Genomic DNA, 18,913 nt, shown 5'->3' with positions numbered 1-18,913 from the left:
CTCCAGAGCTCATATTCGCTTAAGGGTACCCGACAAGTCAGAGGACAAGGTCGAGTAAGTAAACGTTGCTACCAAGGGAAAAGTTCGAATGCAAGTACCAGTGAGTCCCATAGGAGGGACTTGATCATGCAGAGGTATGATCGAAGCAGTTGGAGAGTTGGACTGCTCCAGAGCTCATATTCGCTTAAGGGTGCCCGACAAGTCAGAGGACAAGGTCGAGTAAGTAAACGTTGCTACCAAGGAAGCTAAGGAGAACAGAATCGTTGCAAACCCTACAACATGATGGTAGAGGCCATGCATGAGAGTTGCAGTCTATCTTTCCATCGACCAAAGGGAGCTGCTTGGAGAACACAGAGGTGTTGAAGTAGGAGGTCGAAAGGGGCGAGGAAGCGACGACGAGTCCAGAGGGACTTAGCTACCCAAAATCAAGCATCAGTTAGATTGGAGGTGGACTCGGAGGAGTGCCACAAAGGCATATCTACTGATTGTGAAGAAAAGGGATACAAATGCGAGGCGACGGATAGTAGTGCCATGGGCATGGCAGCGCTATGGTACCGTAGAGGCTGGACTTCTGTAAAAGTCATTGATCCCTTGCTCTCATGGAGGGAGAGCGCTTGGTCATGAAAGGGGCTGAGGAGGTGGAGCATGCAGAGGCAAACTCCAAGTACCAAGACAAGGCTGAAGGGCAGAGGCCAAGAAACTTCGTAAGACTGGTGTCAACAAGCTTCTCATCAAGATAGCCGAAAGTGAAGGACTTCGGGTTAGGCAAGAGTGCATGACCAAGGAACGAAGCAGGCAATACGCGGTGCTGTACCTTTGCTACTCAGGGTAGTAGGTGGCAGGGTTGATGGAGAAGACGGTACAATCCCAGAGGTGACCAAATCTATTAGAGAATTACTCTAAGTTGGGGTGAAAATTTCTTGCATTTCAAAAGTTCGATGGCATTGAGAAGGTGAATCACAGTAGCTAACTCAACGCAAGGAGTGCAAACACTTCAAGTGCTTCAAAAGTGTGAGTAAAGAGCAAGCGAAGGTTAGTAACCAGCTCGATGCATGGAGTACAACCTCGAGGAGGCGGGCAAAGTCAAGTAACCTTTGCCTTCTCAACCCTTAAGAGAATGGGCGAAACCGAGTATCCCAATTCTCTTATCTATCCAGCAGAAGAGCTTTACACAAGTTCAAAGACCCTTCGAAGATAATGGAAGACAATAGTTGTCAAATCCTCACCAACGGTGATCAGTGCTACTGAGAGTAGATTGTCTACTTCATTTCCCAACGAAATGCCAATCGAAAGCGGAAGTGATGCAAATCTACTTGGAAGTGACAACTAAGTGAAAGAAGAGTCAATGGGCAAATTTTATGGAGGAAAACCCAAAACTTCATAAGTTTACGAGACGATGCTCGTTAAAGCTCCAACAAGCATCCACCCAATTCAAGCAGCACGAGGCATTTGAGAGACTAGCGTAGTAAGGATGGTCTTTTCCTTCGTCTGGAAGATCCGCAAGAACCAACAGAGATCAACACAACTCAGCCAACCCTACACTAGAGTCAGATTCATTAGCGAGTTAAAGCAGCATGGCGGATCAAAGGTTTGACTACTCAAAAATAGCAGCAGAGAGCAGTTGGGAGCTAGGAGGTGCATTGCAGCTAGAGTAGAAGATTAAAGACTCAGCAAAGGCAAAGAGTTTTAGTGTCGGCAAAGGCTTCGACGAGGACGTCGAAGGAATAAGTGGGGGAGAATATCACGGACAAACTTCTAAATAGGATGTTTGATGTAATGCTTATGTATGTCTGTGTCTTTTGGTATATTCATACTTTGCCTAACATATAGAGGGACAGCCGAAGGCTTAATAGTCCCATTTTAGTTGGGTTTGGTGGTCATTTTAGGCTTGTAAATAAAGGTTATTTCATGTAGATACTTGAGAGAGATTTTCGGTCTATAGTGGATCATTTTACCCTTTGTTATGCAATTATTCAGAGCTTGTAAAGTCTGTTCGTAATTTGCATTGTCTATGAAGTGTTTTCGGAAATATTTGCTCGTGGATCCTGAATAAGGCATTTTCTCTAACTTGTTCTCTCTTTTGTGGGTCCTAAGGGACATGGGAGGCTTCGGGGAGGCAGACCTTTACGGACGAACATGCAAGGGTGCCGCACAACTTAGGCAAAACCAGCTAAGTCCGTGACAGTATGGGTAACCCTAGCGGCTAGGGTTTCTTGGCGGCATGGGGTTCCTTAGGGTAGAGTACCCCAAAGGGCTGTAAAATAATTAATTAAATAGTTTTATTATTATTATTATTATTATTATTATTATTATTATTATTATTATTATTATTATTATTATTATTATTATTATTAAGGCTTGCGAGCCTCTAATTTTTCTCATTTATTATTGAGTCTATATGCTTGTGATTAAGTTATAATTATATAAGGAAGTGTAGCGGGAGCATGGAGGCAATAGCATGACCCACGAGACCGAAACGGATGATCACGACACAAGAAGATGCACCGAGATGCTGACAGAACTGACAAGGACGAGATGGATGATTATAGGGCATGTTGATATACCGATACACACATAGATTATGATGTGAGTGATTGGGTCCACTAGTGGTTTGGAGGCCGAACATGATAAGAATTATAAGGAGTTATGATTGACAAGAGTTGTCTACCTTTTTGGGCATAGCGTGATTGATCGAGTCTCTCAAGGTTACGTTGAGATGCCGATTGGGTCCTGATCCCCACTAGAGATCCGTTAGAGATCTCCAATTTATATATCAGAGGGAATTGTGTGTTTCGTGAGAAAATAGTGGGAGTAGATTAAGATAGAAAATCATATCTTAGTTGTTTACTTTTTGTAAAGTTTGCATATTATTTATTTCTACTACATGTTTATTTTCAGCAAATGTCGCTTTTAAATTCCTTACATGACATACTTGATGTCAACCACTTCAGTAGTCTAAATTATATGGATTGGCTCCGTAACTTGAAAATTGTTCTCACGATAAAGAAAATCGCGTATGTCTCTGATATAGTGATACCTACAATCAAGGAAGGGGCAAGCGATGGTGAGATTGCTCACTGCATAAAGTACATAGATGACTACTCTTGCTTAATATGTTGAGCTCCATGACTCCTGAGTTACAGAGACAACATAAAAAGCTATATGCCAGATCCATTCTCCTACATGTCCACAAATTATTTGAGGAACAAGGAAGGACTCAGTGATATGAGATATTTAAAAGTCTCTTCTGCACTAGGATGAATAAGGGGATACCAGTTTAGAACGATGTTCTAAAGATGATTGAGTGGATAAAGAAACTCATAGGTCAAATAATAGTCTTATAGGATAACCTTTGTGCATATCTTGTGCGTCAGTCCCTAACAGATTCCTTTTCTCGATTCATAATGAATTTTAATATGAATAAGCTTAAGATGACTCTTCTTGAGCTCTTTAATATGTAGAGGGAGATGGATAGCATTATCAAGAAAGAGAAGCCAGTTCTCTATACTAGTGAGGCCAGAAAGAGAAGGAAAACAGAAAAGTCCTTTGAGAAGGGCAAGGGCAAGGGTAGACCAGGTAAAGCAAAGACTGCTAAGAAGGACCCGGTGAAGGACAAAGGCTAATGCTTCCACCATGGTAAAGATTGGGACTAGAAGAGGAACTACAAAAAGTACCTTGTAGAGAGGGCAAAACAGAAGCTTGGAGAAGCTTCAAGTATATTCATGACCAGTCTTCATTTATCAAATCCTTACGATAACACATGGGCATTAGATATCGGCAGTTCTTATTACATCTATAATTCATTATAGGTTCTGGCAAGACCTAGGAGATTGGTAAAAGGTGAGATAAACCTCAAGATGGGCAATAGAGCAAAAATTACTATAGTGGCTGTTAGCGAGGTTACCCTACATATGCCTAGTTAAGCTATTATTACATTGGATGCATGCTGTTTTGTTACTTCTATTATCAAAAATATTATTTCTATTTTATGTTTGATAGTTAGTAGATATAAATTAGTTTTTGAGAATAATGATTGTTCAATATTATTAGATGATAAGATCATCACAAGAGAAACAATGCATAATGGTTTATTTATGCTAGACGTTGCTTCACATATCATGAATATAAGTGTGTCCAAGAGGAAATAAGATGATAATGTCTATCATGTATGTTATGCTATATACTAGGCCTGATATAGTGTATGCTCTGAGTGTCGCAAGTAGGTATCAGGCGGATCCAAGCTTAGAGCATTAGAAGGTAGTAAAGTTTATCCTTAAGTACTTGAGAATGACTAAAGATCTTTTACTGGTATATGAAGGTAGTAGCCTCAAGATTAAGAGTTATACAGACTCGAGTTTTCAGTTTGATGTCGATGATAGTAAGTCTGATTCAGGGTATTTGTTCACCTTGAATAAAGGAGCAGTTTGCTTGAAGATGAAGAAGTTATGCAGGATACTACTATTGACTCAATCACATGACTATTGACTCAACCACATGATGGATACTACTATTCAGCTTAGAGCATTAGAAGGTATGCAGGATACTACTATTGACTCAACCACATGACGGAGTACATTGCTACAGTAGAGGCAACAAAGGAGGGAGTTTGGAAGAAGAATTTCATCACAAATCTAGGAGTCATGTCGGGCAGTTGATTGATCAAGCGAGGAGTCGATTCCCTTATGTTGTGACAATAATGAGACGATTACTCAAGTGAAAGAACCTAGGTCTCATTAGAAGTCTAAGCACATTCTGAAGAGGTTCCACCTGATCATAGAGATCATGGCTCGAGGAGATGTAGTAGTGGAAAAAATTTTCATTCAAAGATAGCATCACAGATCCATTGATAAAGCTATTGTTTCATACTGTCATTGAGTATCATATGGGTTTGATGGGAATCAAACACATAGGTGATTGACTTTAGGTTAAGTGGGAGATTGCTAGTCATAGGTGCCCGGTAAGTCAATCACGTGAGTGATGACACATGTAATATGATATGCACTTTTTTTATTTATTATATTATTTAATATTTTATCACTTTATATTATTTATTTTATATATATATATATATTATAATGTCCATAGATCTATGCAATAGGAATCAGATCATGATGAGATCATGATAATGAGACCGATTCGTCTTTAAAAATATATCTTAAATAATCTTGATCATAGGTTACTCGAAATAGAATTCGAGATAATTAGACAAATTGGTATACTATATACCCATCTATATGATGAAGGCGGCTAGTCGCATAGTTACTCATGTGGGGACACTAGGGATACAGTGCATGGGCTCATTGGAGAATGAGTTCATTGATTAATCTGCTCATGGAATATTAGATGGTTGATGGTGCCTTATTGTCATACAATGATTTTATCATCTTAATGGTGTATTTGGTCCTTAGATTTAATATACCAAGGATGTCTTGTATGAGTACTCCACTCTTTGATACTAGATTTATAGGTTTGGAAGTTTCAGATCTAACACAATCGATTATCAAGAGTGGCAGCCAACCTTATGAGGACTTTGAGTGTCGATAGAGAATCATCCTCTCTCGATGTCATGAGAGGAATATCTCATATATTCTTGCTCAAACAAATCTCTATCTAGGGTCATTCGGATTGAGAAAGAAAGAGTTATCCGGGAGAATCCGATTAGAGCAAGACTCGAGTAAAAACCGTATGGGCTTGACAGCACCATGCCCAATATATAATCTCTGGAATATTAGATGAATGAGGGATTATAGATACATGATTTTGAGGATAGATATGTCCAATAAATTAGATTACCCTGTATCGTTTGAGGACTACGACGTAGTAGCCTAGTACGTTCACAATCGATGAGTCAAATGAATTATTATAGATATAATAATTTATTGAGCCAAAAGGAGTTCTGATAGGTATGATTCACAACCAGCTTGATATTGGGCTTAGAGGGTCACACACATATAGTAAGTATTATGATGAGTAGAGGTTCGGATACGAGATATCCGTTAGAGCCCCTATCTTATTGGATATCCAATAAGCCCTTGAATTATTGGATCCAATAAGAGATTATTGGGTAGAGACCCACTAATCTAAGAGGCATAGATAGTTTGATAAAGATCTAGTACTCAATATGGCAGGATCCATTATGATTAAGTTGACAGGGGGCCTCTATAAATATTAGAGAACCAAAGGGCCATGGGCTAGGTTTTTTTTTGCTACCACCTCCTATTCTCCTCGTTCCCTCTCCTCCTCAATCTATAGCCCCTATTTGGGAGTGTGGACAACAAGAAGAGGTAGTTTCTTCTTGATTGCATGGTGCACATTATAAGAAGGATTGTGTAGTGATTTGAGGAGCATCTTCATAGCCCATATCATGTGGATCACTACTAGAGATGAGGACAGTTGACCTCTTATAGATCTATAAGAGTTCAGGGATATACAATCTCCCTAGATAATACAATCTCTCTTGTACATGTAGTTTTTTAGTTTTACGGATTTTTACACACCAATATTTGCACGACGATGAAACCTTATTTTCTGCGAAAAATTCTAGGAGTTTAATTTTTGTTCTTTGATTGCGTATATGATGTTGCCCCATATTTCCTAATAAGAACAAGACCCATTATAGTGAACAAACAAAGGCTTGCTATGATGAAAGTCATTGACAAAAGCCTAAAAACTACTATAGGGAACAAACGAAGGCCTGCTACGATGGAACAAGACCTACTATGGTGGACAAACAAAGGCCCACTATTGTGGAAGCCCACTATAGTGAAGCCTTAAACCCGCTATGGCGAACGAATGAAAGCCTACTATGGTATAGCCCTAAACCCACTATGGCAAACAAATGAAGGCTTGCTACAACGGAAGCCACTATGGCAGAACAAGACCCACAACGGTGGAGCCCTAAACCCACTTCGATTGATGAATAAAGGCCCATTATATTGGAAGTCATTGTGATGGAACAAGACCTACTACAGTGGAAGCTCGATGGGAAAAACAAGGTGCCACATGCCCTAGATGAATAGGTCAGGAAACTCGACTCGCACTATCACTAGCCATAGTATTTCCAATGTGGGCTAGTCATGAAACCTCACCCCTGGCTCATCATCTAGACATGCCAAATGAGGCATGCTTGAAATGCAAAAATCATGAAACACAGCCCCCGACTCATCATCTAGGCATGCTAAACGAGGTGCGCCCAAAACGAAAAAAACCATGAAACTCGACCATGACTAAATGGAAATAGTCGAATGGCGTGCCTCGAATCATCTTTCTAGAGTTCCAAAGCATGCTTTTTAGAGAGACAAATGATAGGAAAAATAATAATATAAGCATCACCCTATTGACCCACCCAACTGTCGTTTGCCATTTAGGCACTAGACGTGCACAGAAGAACCCACACCCCTCCCCTACAATCATCGGTAGGAACACGATCCTCTAGCCCTTGCCCACCTTGATCTTCGATGGGACTACTCGAGCCGACTTTAGGGTGCAATAATCCCCGACAACAAGACTCATCCCCCTTTTTCCCCTTTCGCAAGAAGCTTGTTAGCCCTGTCAACCATGATTATGGGAAAGCTCACAAGCCTGGCTATAAAGAGCATTAATCCCAGGTGGCATGGCCCAATCCCCCTATCCGAACGCCTAATACAAGGGACCATCCCCTACTTATCATAGATGTGCTCCATAGCACTCCAACCCTGACAAACGGTGCTCTCGTAGCTATCCTTTTCTTATGCCACCCTTAAAGAAACATGCTCACAAGCCCTCAATATAAATGAGCTCTTGGATAACATAAGGGACTCTTGGACCGATCGTTGGTCACAATCGCTCAAGTATAAAAACCAGCTCCAAAGCCTAAAGGGGCAATTACATCTACTATCTTTCACCTTCTAACTAATTTTACCATCGGAGAGATTGGGTTGGGAACATCCCCTCGACGCTGACCCTTCTGCAAGGACCCTGAGGAGGCTAAGACGCACATTGGGATAGCCTAGATCGTACTTCTAGTAGAGAAGCAATACCTCAAGATCATGCTAATCGGACTCATCGTCCATCTTAGCTTTAGTAGAATTTGAACTCATTATTTTCATGTAAAATTCAGAACCTCGTGACAACGTAGGCAAGAGTGATATGATATGGATCCAATTCAAAACCTCAAGTCAACTTAGGGAAGAGTGATATGGATCCCTGGAACGTTCCACTGTCATAACGATGTGGTTTATGATATGAATTTGCAGATTTTGAGATATTTCTATGCGCAACATAATGGAGCACATTTCTTCAAATCTGCCCTCATATAATTGCTAATAATTAGATAATTTAATATATACTAATAACAATCCTGATATGAAAATGACTATTTGTGCGCTGTGAGCTTATTATCTTGACAATGAAATTAAGCAAAAAGATGCAGAAATTTTATGAGACTTATACAAGTATGTTAGTAAGATTCTTGAGAAGTTCAAAATCAATAAATGCAAATCTACCAATTAACCTTTTATACTCAGATTTGAAACTCAACACTGTCGATTGTAACTATAGAAAAATTGACATGACTTTCTGCAAATAGATGGAAATTATATACTAGAAATAATATTTTGATCACCAAAATATATTCTACGTTATTGAAATGGGACTCGAGATCTTTAGTTCTAATTTTGTCCAATAATTCAATCAACTCATGTAAAGCATATTCCTAAAAAGACGATTGAATAATAAAGTCTGTTCTAATAGTTGTTGACCGTCAAATCTTTCCCCAATTGTGTTTGGATTATTCAGCTTGGGTTTATTATTATTATTATTATTATTATTATTATTATTTATAAGGGTCTGTTCTAATAGTTGAAGCAGAGAGAAGAAACAAATAGAGGTGCTTAGAGAGAGAGAAGAATATATTAGGCTGAATAGACTTTTGAGTTTTTATATACCTTCTCCATCTAATATCTCTCCTCTACTCTTGTTTTATTTTTTATTTTTAATAAATATTCGATAGTTTCTAACAAAATCAATATTTAATCCTACTCGAACGCAAAATTTCCTATTTCTATACCAAATCAAACTCTATACAATATTATTTCCTATTTCTAAGATTGAATGGTTTCTAAGGATGCCGAGAGGAAGAAATTGCATTTTGCCATCAGAAACTTTGAAGTAAATCAAGCTTCATGTTACTGACATGGCTTCTTTTAGTTTGCCTCATCTACTCTCAATTAAATTTCCTGCTCCTCTTTCTCTTTGTTTCAACTAATGTAGGTCTAAATAAATATCATGAAATTTTTAGTTATGCCAAATCAAAATAACTACAAAGGCTATTATATTTATTTAACTATCTCACCCATACACTTTTCACTTTTTAAAGTTTTGAGACCATACATCATGTAATCATCAATTTGTATAATAGATTGATGGTTATTGTCAAAACAATTTTATTTTATTTTTTTTATTCTTGAAGATAAACATCATCTATTTATCAATTGGTCTTTATGAACTATATTTTTTAGGATACCGAACATGTTTTTCAAGTAAAAATAATACAAAGATATAGGGAGGCAAAAGGCACACCAGCAGTTTTGGCCTCCAAACTCTTTCTTTGCTCAAATGCTGCTTCTCACCATCTGTGGAAGGCGAAAAATTTTATTCACCGAAATCAACAAGCACCATTTGAGAATGAATAAGGTTATAATCATGGATGGTTGTTGATGGGAATAGAGTATGTGATGTAAAGCTGCTACCTTGTCGTCGTAGGAAAACCAAACAAAAGATGAATCATTAGCTTCAGAAAAAGCATGAGAACGCTTCATTTACCTTTGCTAGTTGATTTCCAAGGGAAAAATATGTACATGTTGAGAAGAGGAAAAAAAATGGATCATTACTGAGAGAACACCTTCAAGGAGATGGTGAATGAAGAATACACGAGTGATATTGGTTCGGCTCGTGTCCTGTCGAGCCAATCATAAGACATGAACCGATCCAATACCACGCCATGTCTTCTTCTTCTTCTTCTTCAAGTCCTCTCCTGTTTCTTCCCTGTGATCATACCCCCATTTATAGGTACACTCGAACGTGAAGACATAATAAGCACATACCAATAGAAAACATTAGAAGGAATCAAACACAAGACAAAAGTCCCCGAAAGACATGCCGAGCGCGTTGTACAATTGAGAAAGGTTAATCTATTACTGATAGGTTTGGAAATGATATGGCTACTAGATTTGATTCAGAGGTCACACAGCTCATTGGCCATCATTATCTTAATACGCATCTTTATAGGAAGTGGAGAGTTGGTCACAAGAATATAAATGTAGAAGATCAAGTGAGGAAGAAGAGGTTTACCAGCTTTTTCGGCAAGTGGTATCGTACGACGATGAGGTCGAAATGAATTCCTGATTCATTAGTCTGATTTAGCTCACTATATAAATGATTTTGGTTTTTTTCAGTTTGGTTAATCAGTTCAGACTAAACTAAATCGATTTTAATTTAAAAAAAAATATCAGTTTGATCAAATTCGTTATCTTAAACTTTGACCGATTCAAATTAACCTATTTTTCTCATCTTAATCCTTCTTATTAATATTAGCATTTGATTGGGTGCTAAACATGAACTTTCTAAAAAAATTTAGAATGACAATTGTGATATGAACTTTTTTAAAATGCTTATTCAATTTGATCAAGATTTTGATTCGATACAATTAAACTAAACAGGTTCACAAAATCGAATCGATTTAATTAAAAATCAATTTTTCTAAAAAAATATTTAAAATTTAAAATAATTAATCAGATTAATCGATTTTGAACCTATTTATTTATTTATTTATTTATTTATTTATTTATTTATTTATTTATTTATTTATTTATTTATTTAGGTAGATCCAACCTACTATAGACATAATAGTCTTTCAAACTACTATCTTATCTTCACCGGACCGAATCAGTCTTCTGATTTAATATAATTTGAATCAGTTTGACCATAATAGACATGACTCCAAATGTTTCCCCTCTGTAACATAAAATGGACAATTTGCATGCTAATAGTGGCACCTTCTTCTTTGACTTAAAATTATATATATTCGTTTGTGAGTGATGAAAACTACGCTTCAAAGTCATTTCTAAGTCTGTATTTAGGCAGGCCTCTTAGTGTCCCTTTTTCTATCTTCAATATATCTGACGTAAAGCTACCCTGTGATCTATCTATTCTGAAGAAAGGAAAAGCTTATTCGTTGCCTCACACTTTACAGAGACAGGCATCTAATTCGTTGCTATCTCTAAGATTTGCAGCCGTGATACAATCACCATGAGAGAGAGCAACAGAATCAGAACGGAGGTAATGCTGCCAATGGAACAGACAAATGACCGATCTTTGTGCGCAAAAGAAGAATGACCAATCAAATCCTATAGCCATAATATATCATATTCGTAGAGTTCCTTGAACAGAGGAACTGTGCTCCAAAGCTTTGGTTGCAGTAGATGCTGCTGCAGCACTTCAGGCACTATCGCTATGGAGGTGTTCAAAGTGATTGGACGTATAAAGACTGCCCACCACTGCTTGTTTCCATGCAGAATCCACGTGTGTACGACTTCCGCATGTTATGCGCTGTCGGAGGATTTCTTTGGCTCTCCGTCTGTATCTGCAGGAGCAGCAAAAGTAGGAGGAAGGCAAAGCTGGATAAGATTCGCCTGAAACAGCACTGTTGGTTTCCTAATCTTGCGAGACCATTGGCGTCTTCCACGCCTGGAAATCCTCAACCTGATGGCCAACGTAATTGGATGTGGTGTCTATTTCATTGACCAAATCTAGAACATTACAAACCACTGGTGGAAGAAATGCATGCACATGCCAACCACTGTTGAAGAAAGTGTGCAAAGAGATGTCTTGTATGAAAATGGAGTTCCTGTTGAAATTTTTAGGTTCTCGAGTCCCAATCGATCCACAGTCATGTAGAACTTGAAATCATACAGATGTTCTATCTGGCAATTATGTCATCCATAAAACAATGAACATAAATATGTTCTATCTTGTTAAAACGTTTGTCGTGCCAACGAATTAACTCGTAAGTACACTTCCCGCATTTACAGAAGAATTCGAAATCAAATTTCCAGAAACGAAACTCTCAGGATGTAGATAAGATCTCAAACAGTTGATACGGAGGCTTTGCTGCTATCAAAAATTACATTTTTGTCAACTGCCATTCACAAGAGGATCTGGATACCTTCTTCGCAGACATTTACATTTGTGAACTGGCTGGCTGCTGCAACTGCAAACTTCATAGCAGACTCTTCAGGTAAAGAATTGGCTGAATCCACAAAGGCAGGTTGTGAAGATCCTCAAGTACCTTGCAGGAAAGCTTTGTCACAGATCCGGTTGACTTTCTCCACATTAACAGCACGTAGATTGTAACTTGTGTAAGTGTCTACCTCAAATAAGAGAGCTCTCGGCATATTCCAATGCCTTCCGCGTGACATGTTCAACCCGGTCTTCGTCACCATGGGCTTTTTCATAGTTAAGATACTTTGTGAACAGGAACTGTCAAAAGGATTAAATTTACAAATCAAATGCAACGTTGAAGATGATAAATACTCGGGGGTGAGAAAGCAGTATTTATTCTCCTGGATTCATTGAACTAGCATTCTTGATATAACTGACATTATTCTCTGCAGCTTCAAATCTAGGAACATTCAATATTTTCAAGTTTTTAAGATATACAATGGAAATGCACCTTCAAGTAGGATGACAGACTAAGCTTGTTTTTCCAAATGGAGTAATTGTATATGTACATGCTACAAAGGTTAAATGTCTTTATTTTTCCCTGAGAAGTTGCAAATAATACAACAGACTGAAGATATCTATACAAGTCCATGCCTCCATCAAATTACATAGATTCAACTCTTAAGTATTTGTACTCATCCTTGTCATTCCCATTCTTCCACCCATTCCCATACTTATCTATTTGAGCATATAGTAAAAACAGAAAAAAAATAAGAAAATAAAAAAGTGAGGCAGAGCTGGTATAAAGGAAGACAATGGGAAGAAGAGGGGTAATAGGTCATGGGTCACTTAGACTAAGACAGAAGACAAATAATAAGCAAAATTTAGTCAATAAATAGTTAGATTGGAAATACTGAAATGGAAGGACACTTGAGAAAATCTAAGAACCCTCAATTTGTCTATCAAATTTGCAACTTTAGAGGTATGTGTGAAATTTGGAACTTTTGCGCGAATAGATATGAAAATTCAGTCTATTTCATCTTTTAGTGACCCTCTGTACTTCTCTCCCTTAAGAGGAATTGGTGCATGAGAACCATAGAGTGCATTAGAGTAATCCAATTCAAAAGCTATTAAGAAATAGAATGAAAGATTAAGATGTTCCTTGTGTGATGATCACAACCATCCACAAATAATGCTCCTCTTGTGTCAATCAAGAGAAGCACATATGCCGAGAGTACACATATGATAAACAAAGACACTGTTCCTTTCTTTTTTTTTCCGCAACATAATCAGATTGATGGATGTTTGATCAAAAACATGAGAACTGTTAAAACATTGCAATAGATCTCAGACATATCATATTTGAAGCGACAAGGTAAAGTTAAATAATATTAAGCCAAAACTGAAGATGATGGAAAGAGGTGTTGTGACCTTCATTTTTTTGGGTGGCAAACTTAAGCATGTTGCCCTCTAAAATAAGGCATGAATTACTTCCTCATCACCCAAACAGATCCCTGAAAAGAAAGCATGTTCATGAGGAATATGATCCTTCACTAGAAGCAGAAAATACAAGTCAAATAGAAGTCTTGAAAAGCTTAATAACTTGATCAAGATAAATGCTCCAAAGGTCAGTTCTCTTGGGATACTCCCTCAATATAGATTCAAACACCCAAGGTGCTAGGCACTCGCCCAAGCAAAGCGAGACACTTTAAAATATTAAAATATTAAAAATTTATAATATAATTAATAAAGAAAGATTACTTTGTACAATAGTTAATAATTTACTGTTAACAATATATTATTTATTGTTAACAACAGTTAGAAGGGAAGAATAGAACTATTAAAAGGGATAAAAAATATAACCCAGTGAAACCAATAGTGAAAAGTCGGAACAGAAGCAGTGGTGAGAAGCAACAGCAATGGATGATTAGTCTAAGACAGCCGCGGCAGCACTACGAGCGACAACAGCGGACAACAACGGAAGCAGTAGGAGAAAGACTCGGTCGACGATAGAGGAATACTCAGTTCGCTACTTTTGCGACGGAGGCAGTGGTAGAAAGCGTTGGTACCAGAGGCAGTGGGAGAAAGCATCAATGGCAGAGGCAGCAGAAGAAAATGCACGCTAGGGTTGGCTAGGGGAGTCGGGGTCGTGTGCAGCTTTTGAGATAAGGAACTACGTGCGTTAGTTGGTTCAATCGAACCAATTAACTGCTATTGAATTGAGCGCTCACCCGAAGCACCCGACGTTTGGGCCCGGGCAAGCGCTTAGGCGGTGCCTCATTAAAGTGTGTCACCTGGTCCTCATATAAGGCACACGGGCCTCGCCTCACCTCGCCCGAGCGCCTAGGTGAGTGCCCGAGTACGTATTTAAATCACTGTATCTAACTAAAGTAACACTAAATAGGCTTTATATGCAATGTTATTTTCTTTTGCAATTTCAGAAGTGGTTAAATATTTTGCCAAAAATCATACCCACATTTACATTAGAGTAGCTACAATAAAGCCACAAAAGATAAAAGACCATGGTTTTTCATTAAACGTTCACTAAGATGTCTCCATCAGCACTTCTTTATTGAACATAAAGAGAGCTATGGGGAATCATGAGAAAACCAAAACTGATAATCAACAATATAACTCAAAAAAATCTTATAGTAAGGCATACCTTTCAGCAATGGAGCGTGCTTTCTCAATATCTGCCAGAGAGAGTATATAAGCCATGTACTTTATCCAGACAAAACTACAATTAGGAGACCCTAACCAATTTCTCAATTTCATCTTCTGTTCTTGGAATGTCATCCTTCAGTAGCCTCTCTTCAGAAGCACTAATTTTGAGCTCCCTGCAAAATAAGTGGGAACATAAGCACCAGAAATTGATTGTCAGCATTGCACAATCTTAATGATAACATAACACATGAGCCACACACTTTTCCTCCTTGACCTTTTTCTTCATGTATTTGTTCCTTTTGGCAACCTCACAATTCTCATTATCATTGTGATTTGCAATTACAGGATTATCACCATCAGAGGCTTCCGAGTCATTAAGGATAACCTGAAGAGAAGGAACAGAAACCCTTGTTCCTGATTGAATGAGATTCTCACAGCCTCCATTATCATGCCCAGAAATCTTTTGAGAGTCAGGTAAGCTATCTTTATTATGCAAACCAAGCAAGACATCTTCCATGGAAGAAGCAACATCATGATCATCACCGATATCACGTCTCATGTCAACATAATTGGCAATCCCAATATACGATTTCTTCATTACAAGGGTCATTCTCTGTCAATCTACATCAATCTGATAGTCCAACATAATCAAATAATAAGTCAATATAGTGAAAAAAAAAAGAAAATATATGGGGCATCTTATAGAAAGACTCTAATTAGAAGGTTGGGTTTACTGAAGAAGAGGATCATCCTACCAGAGAATTGATTACAATGAAAGGGGGAAAGCAACATATACTATACCTGTGTGCAGACCAAGCCTGTGCAGGCAATGTCTACCCAAGGCCACGTTTGTGCGTGGGAGGAGTTGGGACATAAATTAATGTCTTAAAATAAACAAGAGGTTTTCAATATCATCAATTTTTTTTAAATTAACAAAAGGGATCTAAAATCATCTTTTTAAGAAAATCATACAATTCAATAAACACAAAGTCATCAATCAAAATATTCAAATTAATCATGATTTCTCAAATCAAGGAGTCCATCAATTATTTCCCAAAGCAAGATAATAAATTATAAATAGAAGAGAGATTTCTCTTATTAAGCAACCATGTCGTCAAATTGAATAGATTATTTTCTATATAAATCATAACAAAACAAAACAAGATATCAACATAAGACAGATCAAAATGTGAGAAAGGAAGATATCAACAAAAGATAGATCATTATATGAGAAAGAAAGGTATTAATGATATGTAGATTAAAATATGGGAAGACAACAATGAGTGTAAGTGAAAAATCCTTAGATGCATGCCACCACCTTCTCTTCGTTGCTTACCGCCAGTCTCCTCTCCTCAATGTCTTGAGAGGAGAGCATGATAGGACATTTATAGAAGATGAACACCTACACTCCTTAGGCATCTAAAATTCTTCCAACTAGGAATCCCTGTTTCAATTAAATTACCACTCTTCCTTACGGATATCAAAGGTACTCTAGTCCTAATCTAATAAGTAAAATCTTCCAAGTCTCCAACTCTCATCTCCAATTAACCTTTAATCCTAATCCAATTAAGAGAACTTCCAGGCATTTAAGATTAAAATTACCAAAGCACCTTAAATTAGATGTAAATTATACTTCAATAGTAAATCCTACTAGCTTATGAGCTCACTATCCCAACCTCACTACCAGTTATCAGTGACAATTCCATTATAGTGGACAAAAAATTCGAGCAATAGCACTCAACTACTGTTAATAGTGTGCTTCATGCTTCCATCTTAATGAATAATTCCAAGAAGACTTCATGTCATGATACTCAACTACAACAGACCTATTAGTCATGATATAAAATCCAAAACTACTTATTTGTCTCCATGACTATAGTCAGTTGTTTGAAGCATGGTGAAAGTAGTGGGAAAAGATGAATCATAGGAAAAGAGAGACAAAAGAAAATTGATGCAAGAAGAAGCATGGATCATTGTTATCAGTCAGAGAAATGATCAAATAAACAGCTGGAATTGATACTGAATCAATTAATATATATAATTATAGTTTCAATTTCAGCATTTTTTTTATGTTTCATTATGGCTACATTCATATCTATAAAGATTTCTGATGGTTGCCAGGGTGGCTGACACATGGTAAGGTAGGATTTAGACAAATGATAGTGCTATACAAGTTAAGATGACTCATTATCTTAAAATTCTTAGCCACCTGTAGTCCCCATAAAAAGTGACTAAAAAGTAGAACAGCAAAACCACAAATAAGGTTTGACATTAATAAATTCTTTCTCTTGTCACGACAATCTCCTCATCTGCATCATTCTCTACTCGTCTCTCCAATTAATTTAAAATATAATTAGCTTTGTACACATAGAATACAACCTGGATCTTACTGAAGGGGATATCTAAATATTGACCAGATTGCTAATAAGCTTGTGTCTCCTGTCCGACTCACCAACACCCTTGTGCTATTCTCAATTTTCCTATATTGACTTCATATCTGACTATCATTCTCATAAGCTACTTTAATATTTCTAATTTATTATGATCAGCTAGCCACCAGCTTTCTGAGATAGCAAAAGGTTTTTTTTTTTTTTAATATTGCATCTATTGGTATACTAACCAAACTAATCCTAGGCCAACATTAGAAGTGATGATGATCATGAGCAAAAGGCATGAGCTTATAAGGTTTAATAAACAAGAGAACAAAGAGCAAGTCACATTCCACATGTTTAAGCATAGGAACATTGGATGTTTTGGCACAAAGGAGATGAATTTACTTGGCTGAAGCACACACCACAGTGCAGCTCACAAAACCCCAGAGAAAAGGGGAAATATTAATATTAAAACCTAAATGAAAGTTCACCGAGCACAATTATGTCAGTTTTGGGAACTGCGGCTACAATTTATAGAACAAAGAAGCTCAGTTCAATCAACAAGCGTTGTTTAATGACTACTGATAGGCTTGACTAGGAAAATCATGCCTATACACCAAAGAAAATGAAAGGCTCTGTGCATGAAACTGTTGGTTTAATGACACAATAGGACAGATAATTTCAAGCAAAACCTGTCCTTATAAACAGCAAATGAATAAATAATATATGAGTAAATAAAAGCATTTGGCAAAGAGACCATCTACAAACAATTTCGCCGCCAAAGGAAGCTGCCTTCATGGGTTCAACGAAAACTCATACCTTAAAGGGCACTCGGGATCAAACCTAACATCATTGCCGAAAAAAGAACTCAAATCATCCTCAATATCCGCTGGCGGTCTCTTCGACCCCTTCTTCCCCGTCTTGGCCTTCTTCCTCGAATCCTTCTTCCCCCTTTCATACACGTCTTCCGCTTCCATCCGAGCCTCTGCCTCCTCATTCGGACTCGGAACGACCCCTCCACCTACATCCACCAAAAAGACAACAAAGAAGTATTTTTAGCACGACGATCAGAGATTGGAGCCGAAATTGGCGAAAGACAAGATAAATAAACCTCTGGGGAAATCGGGGTCATTGGCTTCGACGTAAAGGGAGGTAGGCAATTCCATGGGAGCGGAAAGGCTGTTCTTTACCAATTCTATCGCCTTCTTGACTGGCATGTGAGGCCTGAGTCGGTCATCAGCACCCGGTCGCTCGACCTTCCTCTTCCTCTTCCTTCCCTCAGTGCCAACAGCCATCGTGGAGAAGCTGAAAGCCCAACAGCAATCATTGGCCGATGTCAGAAAATACCTTGCTTTGTTTAAGGTATTTTCTTTGCCCCTCTTTCCTCGTCTTATGCTGAACATGTGATACTGGGATACTTCGAATTCAATGGCTGGGAAACAAAGCAAGAAAAGATGGCCGGAGAAGAAGAAGAGAGAACGAGATCTCAGCCAATGCTTCTGCTTCGACAAAGACCTGCTCGTTTGAGGAGGCGATGCGGTTACGTGAGTGGGGCCAAAGGGTTTCAGGATACCGATCGGGAAGAGTTCTCGAGTCGCTATCGATGTCGGCTAGACGTTTACTGAAAAAGCCCCTCAACAATTAAATAATATTATTTTACATGCTTATAGTAGGGATTA

The 18,913-nt window shown here is 38.0% G+C and overlaps 1 protein-coding gene across 8 annotated transcripts; it reads right to left on the bottom strand.

Annotated features, from left to right (window-relative positions):
- Positions 1-11,987: 11,987 nt before the first annotated feature.
- Positions 11,988-18,756, bottom strand: LOC108951893 (uncharacterized). 8 transcript variants are annotated; one of them, XM_065083677.1, is made up of 6 exons: positions 18,346-18,756; positions 18,054-18,255; positions 14,861-15,035; positions 13,630-13,712; positions 12,408-12,516; positions 11,988-12,337 (listed from the first exon to the last, which is right to left on the bottom strand). In XM_065083677.1, the coding sequence occupies exons 1-3, from the start codon at positions 18,635-18,637 to the stop codon at positions 14,942-14,944; spliced, it is 588 nt and encodes a 195-aa protein (XP_064939749.1). In that variant the 5' UTR covers positions 18,638-18,756; the 3' UTR covers positions 11,988-12,337; positions 12,408-12,516; positions 13,630-13,712; positions 14,861-14,941. The 8 variants fall into 8 exon arrangements, with proteins under 8 accessions (XP_064939749.1, XP_064939747.1, XP_064939751.1 ...); XM_065083675.1 differs by having other exon boundaries at positions 11,988-12,325; XM_065083679.1 differs by adding an exon at positions 15,123-15,493 and having other exon boundaries at positions 11,988-12,516; positions 18,346-18,755.
- Positions 18,757-18,913: the final 157 nt, after the last annotated feature.

This window comes from Musa acuminata, chromosome BXJ1-9, assembly GCF_036884655.1.
Source record: "Musa acuminata AAA Group cultivar baxijiao chromosome BXJ1-9, Cavendish_Baxijiao_AAA, whole genome shotgun sequence".
Lineage (NCBI taxonomy): Eukaryota > Viridiplantae > Streptophyta > Magnoliopsida > Zingiberales > Musaceae > Musa > Musa acuminata.
The sequence above is the reverse complement of the archived record's forward strand: the minus strand, read 5'-3'. Positions and strand labels throughout refer to the sequence as shown.

What these genes read in the sequence shown, in the direction of transcription:
- LOC108951893 (XM_065083674.1), bottom strand. Translation starts at nt 18,637, where the DNA reads ATGTTCAGCATAAGACGAGGAAAGAGGGGCAAAGAAAATACCTTAAAC. An exon ending in TGACCCCGATTTCCCCAGAG is followed by an intron (nt 18,256 to 18,345) that starts GTTTATTTATCT and finishes TGGTGGATGTAG; the next exon opens with GTGGAGGGGTCGTTCCGAGT. An exon ending in GATCCCGAGTGCCCTTTAAG is followed by an intron (nt 15,036 to 18,053) that starts GTATGAGTTTTC and finishes CTTATTTTGCAG; the next exon opens with GGAGCTCAAAATTAGTGCTT.